Below are 13,351 nucleotides of genomic sequence, written 5' to 3'. Positions count from 1 at the left end.
CTAAAATAGGTGCATTCATTTCAAAAACCGTTGCTTTGTTACCTAATACTACCGATATCATAACGATTTTATTTCTTTCTTTTTATTAACAGATATTACTTACACTACTTAAGAAAAGGAGCTCTACCATTTAATCTGAAACATAAAACAACAATATGAGGTTTTCACTGGCCTTACATGTAATCGTCATTACAGAGTCAAATTTCAAACATTTTGTTGTAATTTGAGCAAGGTGTTTTCCTTTTGAAACCCAATCAGTTTAAAGTCATTAGATATATCTATTCATTATGTATTGTATTTTTCTTATCTCATTTCAGTCAGAAAGAAGCACACGATATAAAACCAAGAACTATTTACAGAATATGCCTTAACCGTTGATCAACTTCTGGAGTTGTCGGGATATAGTTGCGCTGTTTGCTATAGCAACTGTAAGTTCATTTACATAATTTGAACTTAATTGTTCACAAGGTCGTTTGATTCCATCGGATTTATTATGCTAATTGCGCATACATTATCATGGTATTTAAATAAAGAAAAGCGGGATTATTACATATATTAAAGCATTTATAGAAAACATATTTGACACAACACACAAGCAAGATATATGAATGTAATTGCTATTAAAAAAGTGTTGCCACTTAGAGCGGGTTAAGCTGTTACTCCCGCTTATATTGAACCATCAATGCAGCTATCAACGGGAACGGTTTTGTGTCTGAACTCTTGATTTGTAATACTGCATACAATGATTTTAAAAATGTAAGAAATAAAAAACGTTTGAAATACAATGGCACATTGTGTGATACTTAAACGCTGACACATGGTCTTGTATGACTATTGTTAGTATAAGACGAGTATCATGTGTTTTGTTCTTTATACTTTTACTTGATTAAAATGTTGAGTTGATAGGACCCTTTTATCTTAACAGACCTTTAAATGTATTCGAGCTGGGCAGGGACTTTCTTGCACTAGCTTCATTTTTACAAATAGAATTATAGAGACTCACTGAAATCGGTCACCCATGACAGCAATAAATAAACATGACGTTATACCGTAATAACGTTAACGTGTATGACTGAATAATTGTAAAATGTCTGCAAAAATGAAAACAGTTAGTAATATGGTGTAATTGACTCGACTATTGATAACATTTAATCATCGTATTTATGAATTCACTTTATTTATATGTTTTAAGTGTTATCCAGTTGAAGTTATGTCACGAGAAAATCCTGCTGTCCTTGTTTGTTGTGGACCGGGACATAATGGCGGAGATGGGCTTGTGTGTGCCAGACATCTGAAAATGTTTGTACGTAGTTGTTTTAAAGTTTTGTTCTGTTTGATGATTTCTCCATTAACACCCCCTAAAATCAATATTAAAAACGTGTTATTGCACTTTCGGTGTGATTTGCACTTTTCATTATCCTTCATGTGCAGACTCTATCAAACCGATTCTGCAATTTTCATGTAATTTTGATGTGATTAATTCTTCCCAGGGATCACTTTGTTTCCAGATTTTATACTTCGCAACAGCAGGTATCAAGTGCTGTGTGGCAGCTGTAAAATATTGCACCGTTCTCCACTCCAGTGTTGCAATATTTGTTCTGGTCCTTCGGGATCATTGATGCCAGCACTATAAGGTGTTTGGAATTGAGTACCGCTCAAGCCGGTGCTAGAGGGAGTGATGGATGTGCACTTATTCATTATCCCTCTTGTACAGACTAAATCATACCGAGTCTGCAATTTTCATGTAATTTTGTTGTGATTAAAGCTATCGAGAATCACTTTGTTTCCAGATTTTCTAACATTTTGTTGCAGTTGCTAAAAATCACTAATTGGCTATATAGCTTTTCCTAATTTTGCTCTTTGGCAATTGATATTATTACAGTGATTTTGTATGGAAGTCGTAAAACTACGTTGTCTATGTTTTACTATCTTTCCTTCACATAATTGCAGTCCAGTGCTACTTCCTTTAGTTTTTAACATATACATACAACATGCTATAAATACATTACTAAAACATCATTAATTACATTTAAGATCTTTATAACGAATAAAAGAAATATGATTTACTTCTAAAGCAAGATGTGCCATAAATATAAATCTTATATTCGTTGTCATGGAAATTGATATTTGTGTTTATTCACTTATTGTAAGAAAATATTACTTATGCTTTTTTCACAAAAACGTTTCTTTGATAACGCACTTGATACAAATGATAGCTATGGTTTCTCATTGAAGTTTTTGTATAATGATATTTCGTAAAGGATCAGTGCAAAGAAGCTTACTGAATGACTATAACGAATATGATAAATAATCTCCGCTGCAATTTCCAAATAAAGTATGTTCATAATTTTATTTAGCGTACTATGACATACAATAAAATCAATTCATAAAGATATTCAAGGGTATATTGTTATATCCGAGAGGCAACTAATTTGAAAACAAGAGTCGGGATCACGTCAACAGCATCGTCATAAGCGGTATATCGTTATAAACGACATCGTTTTAAGTGGGATTTACTGTATAAGCTTCATTCCACATTTGCTCCTGTTTGAAGCAGTCTGAAAAAAAAACTTTCTTAATGAGCAGGAATGACCTCTGTTTATTAGTATATTATGAAGAGCTAAATCATCAGATTCAGTAGTCTTATTTGTCATTCAAACTCAAAAACCATGAAATTTAACTATATTGTAATGTAGAATTGGTTTCCTTCCGTAATGTAATGCCTTAATGCATAATTATTATTTTTTCCAGGGATATAAGCCGACTTTATTTTATCCACGGAGAGCAAACAAGCCTTTGTTTAAGAGATTGTTTAGACAGTGTGAAAGCCTAGACATTCCTCTTCTGTCATTTTTTCCGTCTGAACCAAATCTAATTACAGACTCGTATAACTTTGTTGTCGATGCATTGTTTGGATTAGGCTTTAAAGGTAATGTGATGTGATGTAATTCTTTTTTCTTTTTCCATTTATCTTAGAACCCTTACTTTAAAGAACACGATGATTAAATTATATAAGACAAGATTAAAAAATAATTATTAAAAGTGCGTTAAATCAAATAAAATTACTCGTTCGTTCCTAATGAAATATTTCTCAATTTAATATGTATCAAAAAAACACATGTAGCTTGACAGAAAATGTAAACAAAACTTACATCGCAATATTGACTATAAACTATAATTACATTTGTGCGCAGCAGTTTGACCTTTACGTCATTGTATTGGAATTTGTCTACTCCCCAGGCAATTACAAAAACAACAACAACAAAAATAAGAATTATGTAAGCATCATACAAATTTATACACAGCAATATCAGGTTTATATTCAAAAGTCAATTTCTTTTAAACCCGTTGCTAGGGGATCATTGTGGTATTTTTCATTTGCCAATATCGTCAATGGACAGAGTTTATCGAACCGAATCTCCATTTTTTTTCAATTTTGCCGTTCAAAGCGAACTTCTTACAATACTTATTTGCTTAGTATCAATCTTTGACCTTTGAGCGCATGTGAATGTTTTTTCCTTTCAAGGGCTTGTTATAATTGCTAGATATATTTACTGGAATTTATTCACCGTCTGTTTATGTCAAGAAGAGTAAGGAAAACCATTTTCAAGAAAGCGAAGTGTATAGATGAGTCGATCAAAAGTAGAAAAGGAGAAAACAAATGACTTTAATTTTATAAAATCTTAGAAACGCAAACAGGTTTTGTAAGAATTAAATTGATGTACGTGTGTATTACTTAATATATTTTATTTTTCGTCTGTGATAATTTTTTTTTAATAACTTTTAAAAAGTATACAGTAGTTAGGTATAAATATTTTTTTATTTTTTAATATATTTTGTCATTTGTATAATTTGTAAAATGTTCTCTTTTATATTCTTCTACACAATTCGCTTATTTACATTGCACTCCAATAAAACCAGAAATATCGGAATCTGTTATTTAAACCTTTTAAAGAAAATTAAATTACCCCATCTGCAGGTATGATATTGTTGCCTTTTGGTAATTGATCTTTGTGTATACTTTTTTCCAAAACCAAAACCCATTTTTTCATTAGGATATATTACAATGTATGAATAAAAAGGATGTCTTCGAATAAATTTAATGTTTTTTGATAACAGAATTGGTCTTATAATACGTAAAAGATAATGCACATTCATAGATATAAATAAAGAGTTTTCTCTTACTTTACGGGAGATTTGAGGCGAAAAAAAACACACAAAAGGCAACAAAATTGACCCAAAATAAAAGAGAATTTTAGCGATCAGTTTCTTTATAGCCTATCATTTAATAGCATTGAAAACATGGTTAACTCATAGAGAAATGATTCAAGATTAATTATATATTTTCAACACTGAAACTAAAAGAATAGCTCTATTTGACGTACGGTCTTGTATCATGACGATCTTCTTATAATTTTATGCTAACTAAAACAAATAAAAGGAAACAAGACAAAGCTTTGCCAATGCATCAATACAACACGAAATAGTAGAAACATAAGCAGATATATTTTTGTTTCAGTACCATTGAACTTTGCCATAATACAGACTAGTCTAATAAATTGGGGGTCAACGTCATATTTAAGCATGTCAAATGAATGACAATGTGCAGAAATGTCGGATGTTCATAGTATAATACATGATTCAAATAAAAGTATTCTTATTAAATTAGATTTTAGATATTCACATAGCTGTATTAAACCTTGAAATTCAGCATTACCTATTTCTGTAAACATAAAAAGTTTACGACTTAAAACCGTCAATAGAGTCAGTTTATAATTATTATATTTAAAATAATTGATACTACCTTCCTTTACAAGAGAAAAACATATACATGGTGTAAAAATCATAGTGTCCTTATAATGTCATAGATATCTCTTAAAAGCAAACATCTCTCTTACTAGCGATCAAGACCCTTAGACTAACTCCTAGTTTTTGAATCTTTTTTAGAAAAATAGCATTACTTGTACACATATATGAAAAACATTCCAATATAGTTTATATTTAGGTTTCATTTAAATGTTTAATCAGAGATAAAGATAACATCTCTATGTCTCAGGTTTGATGTCACTACGCACCTATCCCTTATTAAAAATTAAAATGTGTATGAGTTAATCTTGTTTTTTCAATGGTATAAGTTGAAATGTTAAAAATGCAATAAAAGACATAAATGTCTAAAAAAATCACAAATTGAAAGAACAGAACAGAGCGGTGTTAACGGAAGTCAACCGCCGATAACAACTAGAGTTACACGTGATCAGTTGAATGGGGCACAGAACTTAGTCAATATGATTGGCTTTGTTTGTATTATTCTCAAAAAATGTTTTCCCCCGGTCTTGTTTACATGATTCTTTTTAGGCAATTTTCCTATAATGTTTGAAAAGTAATAAGATTTTGGTATTATATACTTGATGATTTTTCAGGATGGGATATTGAGGCAGGTGATGAAAATGGACTAAAACCAGACATGCTTATCTCCCTTACCGCTCCTAAAATGTGTGCGAAGTTATTCAAAGGCAAACATCACTTTCTTGGAGGACGTTTTGTTCCAAAAACACTTGAACAGAAATACGAGTTGAATTTACCGGTGTACGCGGGCTCTGACTGTATTGTTGAAATAAAAATCGAAAATGAAGAAACCAAGTACCAAGAGGAAAATGACACCACTTAAACTTTATAAAATGTGATTTGAAATCCTGTCTAATAAGTTTAGGCAATGATTAGTTTAATTATCACTGTTGTTTGTTAAACTATATTAGACCTTAAACAGTCATGATTCCACTGCAATGATATCAAACGTAATCATTTGTTTGGTAGAAGTGTATATTACATAGAACAATGCATTTTGTAATGCTTTTGATTGTGAATATTAATATTACAATGCTTTTTGCATTCCTTTGATTGTATTCGTGCTCATTTTTTATTTGTTATTATTATTATTTTTTTATGAACTTATTTTGGAGCCATATGACCTAAACTAAGTAAGTCCGCCTTTTAAACCAAACCAGACATGAAATATATATTACATTTATTGTTGATATACGATCACAAAAGAAACTTGATAAGTTGTTGTGTAATATGAAACAAAACATGGCTGTGTAATTGCGTTGAAATTAGAATGATAAAATATGTTTGCATTCTTTTGTTTTCTTATCTTATATATTGTTGTTATGTATACAGCATTTACCTTGGAGTGATTAACGTTATAAGACTATCAAAAAGACAGTCAAATATGAATATATAACTATGATCTAAACAACTTTAAACCATAACATACAAAGATATTTCATACTATCAGACCATCACATTCTCTAAAATAGTGTTGCACCACCTAACATTTGCATGATGTAGATCGGCATAACTCGAGCATGCATTTCATAGTAAACAATTAAGCAATTTTAATTTTAGACTAAACCGATAAATTCGTTATAAATGTCAACAGATATTTCATTTTAGAATGAGTTAAATTGTTTTTGCTAATAATGCATTTATAAAATCCCATGTGAAATCTAAATCAAATAAGTACATCAACATAGCCATGCAATACTGGATGATGTATGGGTTTGTGCATAGTCATCCGGAGCAAGAACATAGTAACGTTGAGATGTGATCGAATTATTTTAATCGTTTTGTCATGATAGCATTGAATATCCACCAATGATTTATTACAACTCCGGAAATACGTTTTGTCAGACAGAGCTTTGTGCATTAAGTGCGGAAATTAACAGATTCAAGATTCAAGATTCAAAATATTTTATTTGGTAACGTAAACATGACGTTTCTTGCTACACAATACATATATACAATGATACAATATAACTTGTCAACATGACACAAATTTATAGACAATTATATTTTTAGCGGAACATATGATACAAATAATCAAAACAAGAAAGAAAATGGAAGCGAGAAAACAAGGAGGTTGAACTAATGGAGTTTTTGTATATTTAATGACTTACAGCTAAATAACAGTCAAAATCAGTCAAATGTTTCATGAAATTATTGAATTATAACACGGACAATAAGTATATTTTTGGTATATACAGTAATAAGCTTATTCAGATATCATATTTACAATACCTTGACGTATTTCAAACGCTTCATATATATATTTACATAATTTAAGTTGCATGTTGATGTTGGTATTCTGCATTAGTTCACCGAATTTATAAACACTAGGTCTATTATAATAAAATTTCGCTAAGTATTGTTTAAGTTTGTCATTATAAGCATTACAAATATAAACAAAATGAAATTTTTCTTCTATCTCCCATGAATTACAATAAGACAATATCTCTCACTACGTTCAATTCCAAAATTACCATACCTTCCAGTTTCTGTTTTGAGTTGGTGAGAAGACAATCTTAATTTTACAAAAGCAATCCTAAATTTCTTAGGAATTTTATCAAGATACAGTGAGTAATCAAATGACGTCTTAAAAAGTCTATATGTGCCTAGGCTCGGGCTAGTTGTTACATTATGATACCATGACTGGATGAATTGATCAATAAGAGTTTGCTTAAATAATAAATGTACATTTTTAAGGTTATAAATACTTGGATTATACCATATATATGACAATCCTGCATTATCTAACAATGATTTCACATTAGACAACCAGTTATTTTTTCCTCTATTAATATCATTTAACATTGATGTATATAAGTATCTAACTATAACATTATTACTGTTAACAATATTTGACCAAAATTTGATAATACGTACATATTTGTTTACATATAAAGGGTACCTTTTCAGCTCACCATAAATAGCCATGCTGCTAGTTGACTGCTTAACACACAACATGGACTTACAAAATTTTAGATGTACTCGTTCGATGTCCTTACTTTTACTAAATCCCCATATTTCACAGGCATAATTTAAAATAGATACAACAAAGGCATCAAATAATTGCAAAGAAGTACTAAATTTAACTGGTGTCAGGTTTAAATTGAACAATAAAACATTTAACGCCTTTAGGGCTTTCCCTACTAAATACTCTTGATTTAAAGTAAAACTACCTGTATAGTTGAAAACAGTACCTAAATAATTAAAAGTGTCGACTATTTCTAAGGGAATATTATTATATGTCCAATACTCATTATTTCTAATCGGACCCCTCTTCCTAAAAACCATAATCTTACTTTTACCTTCATTTACTTTAAGGCCCCATAAAGTACAGTAATTATGTAATGTATTTAAACTATTTTGTAAGTCTTCAGGGGATTTACTTAAAATAACAATATCATCAGCAAATAACATGAGAATAAATGTAATATCATCTAATGTTAAACCAGAATTAATATCATTTAATAAATACATTTCCAAATCTTCTAAAAACATAGAAAACAATATCGGGGACATTACCTCCCTTGTTTAAGACCAATTGAACATTCCAGGAAATCTGAATATGATTTACAGCCCCTTATTCGTGCTTTTACTTTAGAGTACATATCATGGATGATTCTTAAAGTTTTTCCACGTACACCAATATTATATAGTTTAAACCATAAACCATTACGATAAACACTATCAAAAGCCTTTTGAAAATCTATAAAGGCGCATGCTAAACGTCCATTTTCATTTAAAATTTTATTAACAACAGCATTTAAAACAAAAATAGCATCAACTGTGGAGCGACCCTTCCTGAAACCAAATTGTGCATCACTAATTTTATCGTTTTCTTCAGACCATTTTGTCAATCTGTTATTCAGAACACCTGTAAATATCTTTGAAAAACAACTAACGAGACTGATTCCTCTATAATTACTAGCAAGTGCAGGGTCATTTTTCTTAAACAGAGGTACAATAATACTTTCCATCCATGAATCTGGAAAAAAGCCAGAGTTCAGAATACCATTAAAAATATCAACTAAATGCGATGATAAAATATCGGACGAATTTATAAAATACTCATTCAATAACTGGTCACCTGCAAAAGCCTTATTTTTCTTTAAATGACGAATAACACAATTTATCTCATCAACTGTTATAGGTTCATCTAGCTCCTCGTACAGTACATCATTACTAAAAAAATCTAAATTTTCACAAAATAATTCACTTTCGGCATGCAAAACATTTGGCAAATCATTACTTAGGGTAGAAAAATGCTCATAAAAATCTTCTATGGAAACACTATTCTTATGTATCGCCTTTTTAGTAAACAATTTCCAAAAATCCTTAGGTTTACAGTGACGAAGGCGTTCAATTTCTCTTAATTTTTTTAACTCATAACTACGTTTCTTTTTTTTAACAACATTTTTATAAATTAGTTTATTATTACAAAATTCTATTCTATTTACATCATTTTTACACATATTATATTTATATACAGAATTTAAATATACCTCTTTTGAACGTTTGCAATCTTCATCAAACCATTCTGCCTTTTTACATAGTTTACCATCGGCACGTGGCGTAATATATGTTATTCTACGTTTACAAAATAATGGATCTGCCACGCTTCTCACAACATTTACAAAGGATTCTATACATGAATTTAACTGTAATCTATCGTTAAAATCAACATTTTCGGTAATAGTATTTAAACGTGGTAGTTGTGATATAAGACCTCTACGGAATTCGTTCCGTAACTCGTCATTCCATCGTAAACTAATGCTTTCATAATAAATATCATTATCCTCGTGCAATACGTGGCATTTAATGGAAAATGATATAGGAGCATGATCAGACCATTCATTAAAACTCTGTACAGAGAAATCGCTAACTAAACTGAAATATTGCTCTTTCAACAATAGATAGTCAATGACACTAGATCCCGATGAACATATATAAGTATAGTTTCCATTATTATAGTCACGACCAAGCCTACCATTTGCAATACGTAAAGAACTAGCCTTGCATACATCTAATAATTTAATACCCGAGTTATTATGTAGACAGTCCATGGACACACGTTCTATAGGCATATCGGGGTAATAATCTTCATAGTCTGTAAAACTAACGGTACGATCACAAACAATATAATCCTTGCGGTCTCCATTACCTGTACGTGCATTCCAATCGCCAGTTAACAATGTAATACCACGATTTTCATAAAGTAAAATATCATTTTGAACAATATCAAATAAATCACCATTGATAAAGTTATAAGCAGGGGAACCTTCCACCCATATATATACACCAGCTAAATATATGTCATCTGTAAGATTAAAAAATATTTTATCAAGTTTCAACCAAATGATAGTGTCAAAATGATTCTGTACAACGGTAACCCCTTTACTTATTTCATTTTTAATGTATACTAATACCCCACCACTAGATCGCTTTGCTCGTCGGTTCTGAAATTTACGATAGAAATTAAAAGTTGTATACCCATCTATATCAAAATTAGAATTTTTATTACCCCAAGTCTCAAACAAAAATATAATATCGTTATTACACAGTTTCTTTATAAAATCATTGTCCTCTAATTTAGATCTACTAAGTCCATTTACATTCCATGATAATATGGACAGTAACGATAACGCAAACAAATGTGAAAATACACAATCATATTAAATAATATGTTTAAACACGTTGCAATATTGTATTCTCTATATAACACATACAAAAATCTTAATTTTTGAAGTGAACGGCCTCCTCAAGTTATGTTCAAACGTTATTTGTTCATCGACAGGGAACATTATTTGAACACACTTCCACACTGCGGTCCAAATTACAGAGAACAAAGCCTTAGAGCCGAAAAAAGTTTCGGATTAGTGCACAACTAGGGTTTTTCATTTTTTAATAATAATGATCGGATACATTTGATTCCTTTCAATGTAGAAGATTTTGTAGATAAACAAATTAAAGCTTTTTTAACAGTCTCAAGTTCTCAAACTCAGATACCTTATAAATGCAAAATGATAAATAGAACAATACTTGTGATAGAAACAGGCAACCAAATCGGGATCGTATTTAAATAGCTTGAGAACTAAACAATTCGAAAGCATTCCAAGGTTTACCTTCAATGGGATTTTACCTTTCTCCGGTGGGGTTTGTATCCTCCAATTGGTTGAGCGATAGGGGTTTCAACTCCATTTTATTGAAATGGGAAAACATATATATGGGAGAACAAACAATTCAGGAAGTATAAGATGTAAAGAAAAAAAGAAAAAACAAAAAAAGAAAATCTTAATTATTAGACCTACAACCTTGAACATGCTTTAGAATGAATAAAACCTAAATGGAAAGGCTCCTTGCATCTAGCAAACATTTGCTAGTGAAGTTTGTTTTTAAACGTGTGAGCTTAAAAATACCAGGTTGAAAAAAATGATTTTATCACTTAATATTTTACTTTCATTAACGCATTGGTTTGCATTTCAACACTTTTTGAACGCTGTTATTGGATTCCAATAAATGAATTTTAGTTACTGATATGTTGCATTTTATTCTTTACTAAATGAGAAAAAAGTTATAAAAATTACGGCTTTCCTTTATGCAAATACTATAAGTATTTCTGTAATCGATATTTGCGCATCCTCTTCGACCACAGCCATCACTAGTTTAAGCAATATTTAAGTTTTAGACCTACCAGAACGTTCGTTATCTTCGACAGATTTTTTTTAAGTTTTACTTTTCTTCCAGATTTGAAAACTCTTAATGTCTGCATACAGAAACCTGCCCGATATACAAATATACCACAACATGTATCAAATGTATACTCTGAACCTTTACCAAGCCTAGTGTGGAATTTGAAAATTGAAATAGTGTCAGTCTCTTTGTTCATTTGACTTGGGGGGAAAATACAACGACTATCGATGAACATGTTTAACACTCAAATTTCATATCATTTTCAGCAAAACAAATATCTTTTTTACGGTTAGTAAGCCACATTTCTTTTAGGGGCATGTATCTTAACGTACCACGCATCGCCTATTCTTATATTACTGGGCATCTGATATTTGCAGGGGAAAAGTTGATCGTGTTTTATAGATAAAATAATGGCTTAATTTAAATGCGCAAGAATAAAATCAGGATGGCCAGAAGGAAAAAGTGATTAGTATTAGAAAGGATTTCAACGACAAACCATGTACCACAATTCAAAACAATTTTTTGACATGTTGCATTGTCTGTTAATTAGTTAAATAAAAAATTAGTAAAGCACGTGATCTAAAACAACGCATTCAAAGTTGTTATCAATATCATGAGAAAAATATAAGCACATATTATATTTCACTCATTATCAAACAGTATGATACGGTTTATATCTTACTGATATGTGCAGTATCTAATTGAAACGCATGAATAAGATCTTAGAATTGAATTCAAATTCATAAATGTCATATAACGGGTTTTCTGAAAGAAAAACAGAACAAATACTTATTTTCTTGCATAAAATATTTTATTATATAATTATCATATATATTTATAAAATCTGTATTATTTAATATAATAGTCATCTATATGCAATCAATTCAACATGATAATAAATGGATTATGCAGAATGTGAAGTATTTTCATTCAGGCCTTTGTGAATGTATATACAAATGTACACACATTTAAAACAAATCCTATCAAATTATATATTTGCATGCATGTCACAAAATAAGTATATTATCGATTTAGTACAACATAATGTTTACTAATTTTGTTTCAAAATTTTATTTGCATATTTTTTTTGTAATTTATATTCAAACGTTTTTCATAAATTCATCGGCAAACTCTTGTGATTTTTAAATTATCTGTTAAAGAAGGTTGATCACCTAACAAACTTTATTGTCCGGAACGACTGAAAACCTCGCAGATTACATACTATATACAGTAATGATTGTGTTTGTATATGACGACGACCAACCTTTATTGCTTGAGGAAGGCCTCACATAGCCCAATTCGGTCATAAGCGGACACGTTAGTAAAACCGTAAGATAAGTTCGATAATATTTCAATGTCCTTCATTTAAAAAAGGAGGAACAAAATAAAATATAATGCATACTAATCCATTATTTACCCAATCACAATTTGAAACACTCTCAACATCATACATTTATAGATATATACTTTTATATATCTAACCATTACACATATACACATTCTAAAACACAACCATTACGCTACATATCTCCTTTGGCAATAGTCTTTGGAAAACCATTGTCACACTTACTACTCGTGATTAATTGCTCGTCTTCACAATATGAAACACAGCAAGATCAAGTCGTTTTCGTACTGTGCTTATTTTTCTTTTTGTTTGATACATTATGCATTTACTAAATATTTGGAAATCCAAAAGTTAAAATGCCCATTATGATATTGGTAGTTAATGCTTTGGATAAATTTTAACTGGTGCGTTTGAGCCAAGAAAATGTAAAATCTTGGATTCTTTAAGAATGATGTAAATATTATCTCACATCTA

At 30.2% G+C, this 13,351-nt stretch overlaps 1 protein-coding gene across 1 annotated transcript; it reads left to right on the top strand.

The window, feature by feature from the left end:
* The first annotated feature begins 1,197 nt into the window (after positions 1-1,197).
* Positions 1,198-6,113, top strand: LOC132725849 (NAD(P)H-hydrate epimerase-like). The gene is made up of 4 exons (XM_060711032.1): positions 1,198-1,303; positions 2,752-2,939; positions 3,306-3,367; positions 5,421-6,113. The coding sequence occupies exons 1-4, from the start codon at positions 1,211-1,213 to the stop codon at positions 5,666-5,668; spliced, it is 591 nt and encodes a 196-aa protein (XP_060567015.1). The 5' UTR covers positions 1,198-1,210; the 3' UTR covers positions 5,669-6,113.
* The last annotated feature ends 7,238 nt before the right edge of the window (positions 6,114-13,351 follow it).

The sequence above is a fragment of the Ruditapes philippinarum genome, unplaced genomic scaffold (genome assembly GCF_026571515.1).
Source record: "Ruditapes philippinarum isolate M1 unplaced genomic scaffold, ASM2657151v2 ctg14276_1_1_1_1, whole genome shotgun sequence".
In the NCBI taxonomy this organism is placed as follows: Eukaryota; Metazoa; Mollusca; class Bivalvia; order Venerida; family Veneridae; genus Ruditapes; species Ruditapes philippinarum.
The sequence above is the reverse complement of the archived record's forward strand: the minus strand, read 5'-3'. Positions and strand labels throughout refer to the sequence as shown.

Bases quoted from the DNA above. Each gene is read 5' to 3' on its own strand.
- LOC132725849 (XM_060711032.1), top strand. From the start codon at position 1,211: ATGTCACGAGAAAATCCTGCTGTCCTTGTTTGTTGTGGACCGGGACAT. The intron at 2,940-3,305 runs GTGATGTAATTC...ATTTATACACAG, and splicing joins GGCTTTAAAGGTAATGTGAT to CAATATCAGGTTTATATTCA. The intron at 3,368-5,420 runs GTATTTTTCATT...ATGATTTTTCAG, and splicing joins GTTGCTAGGGGATCATTGTG to GATGGGATATTGAGGCAGGT.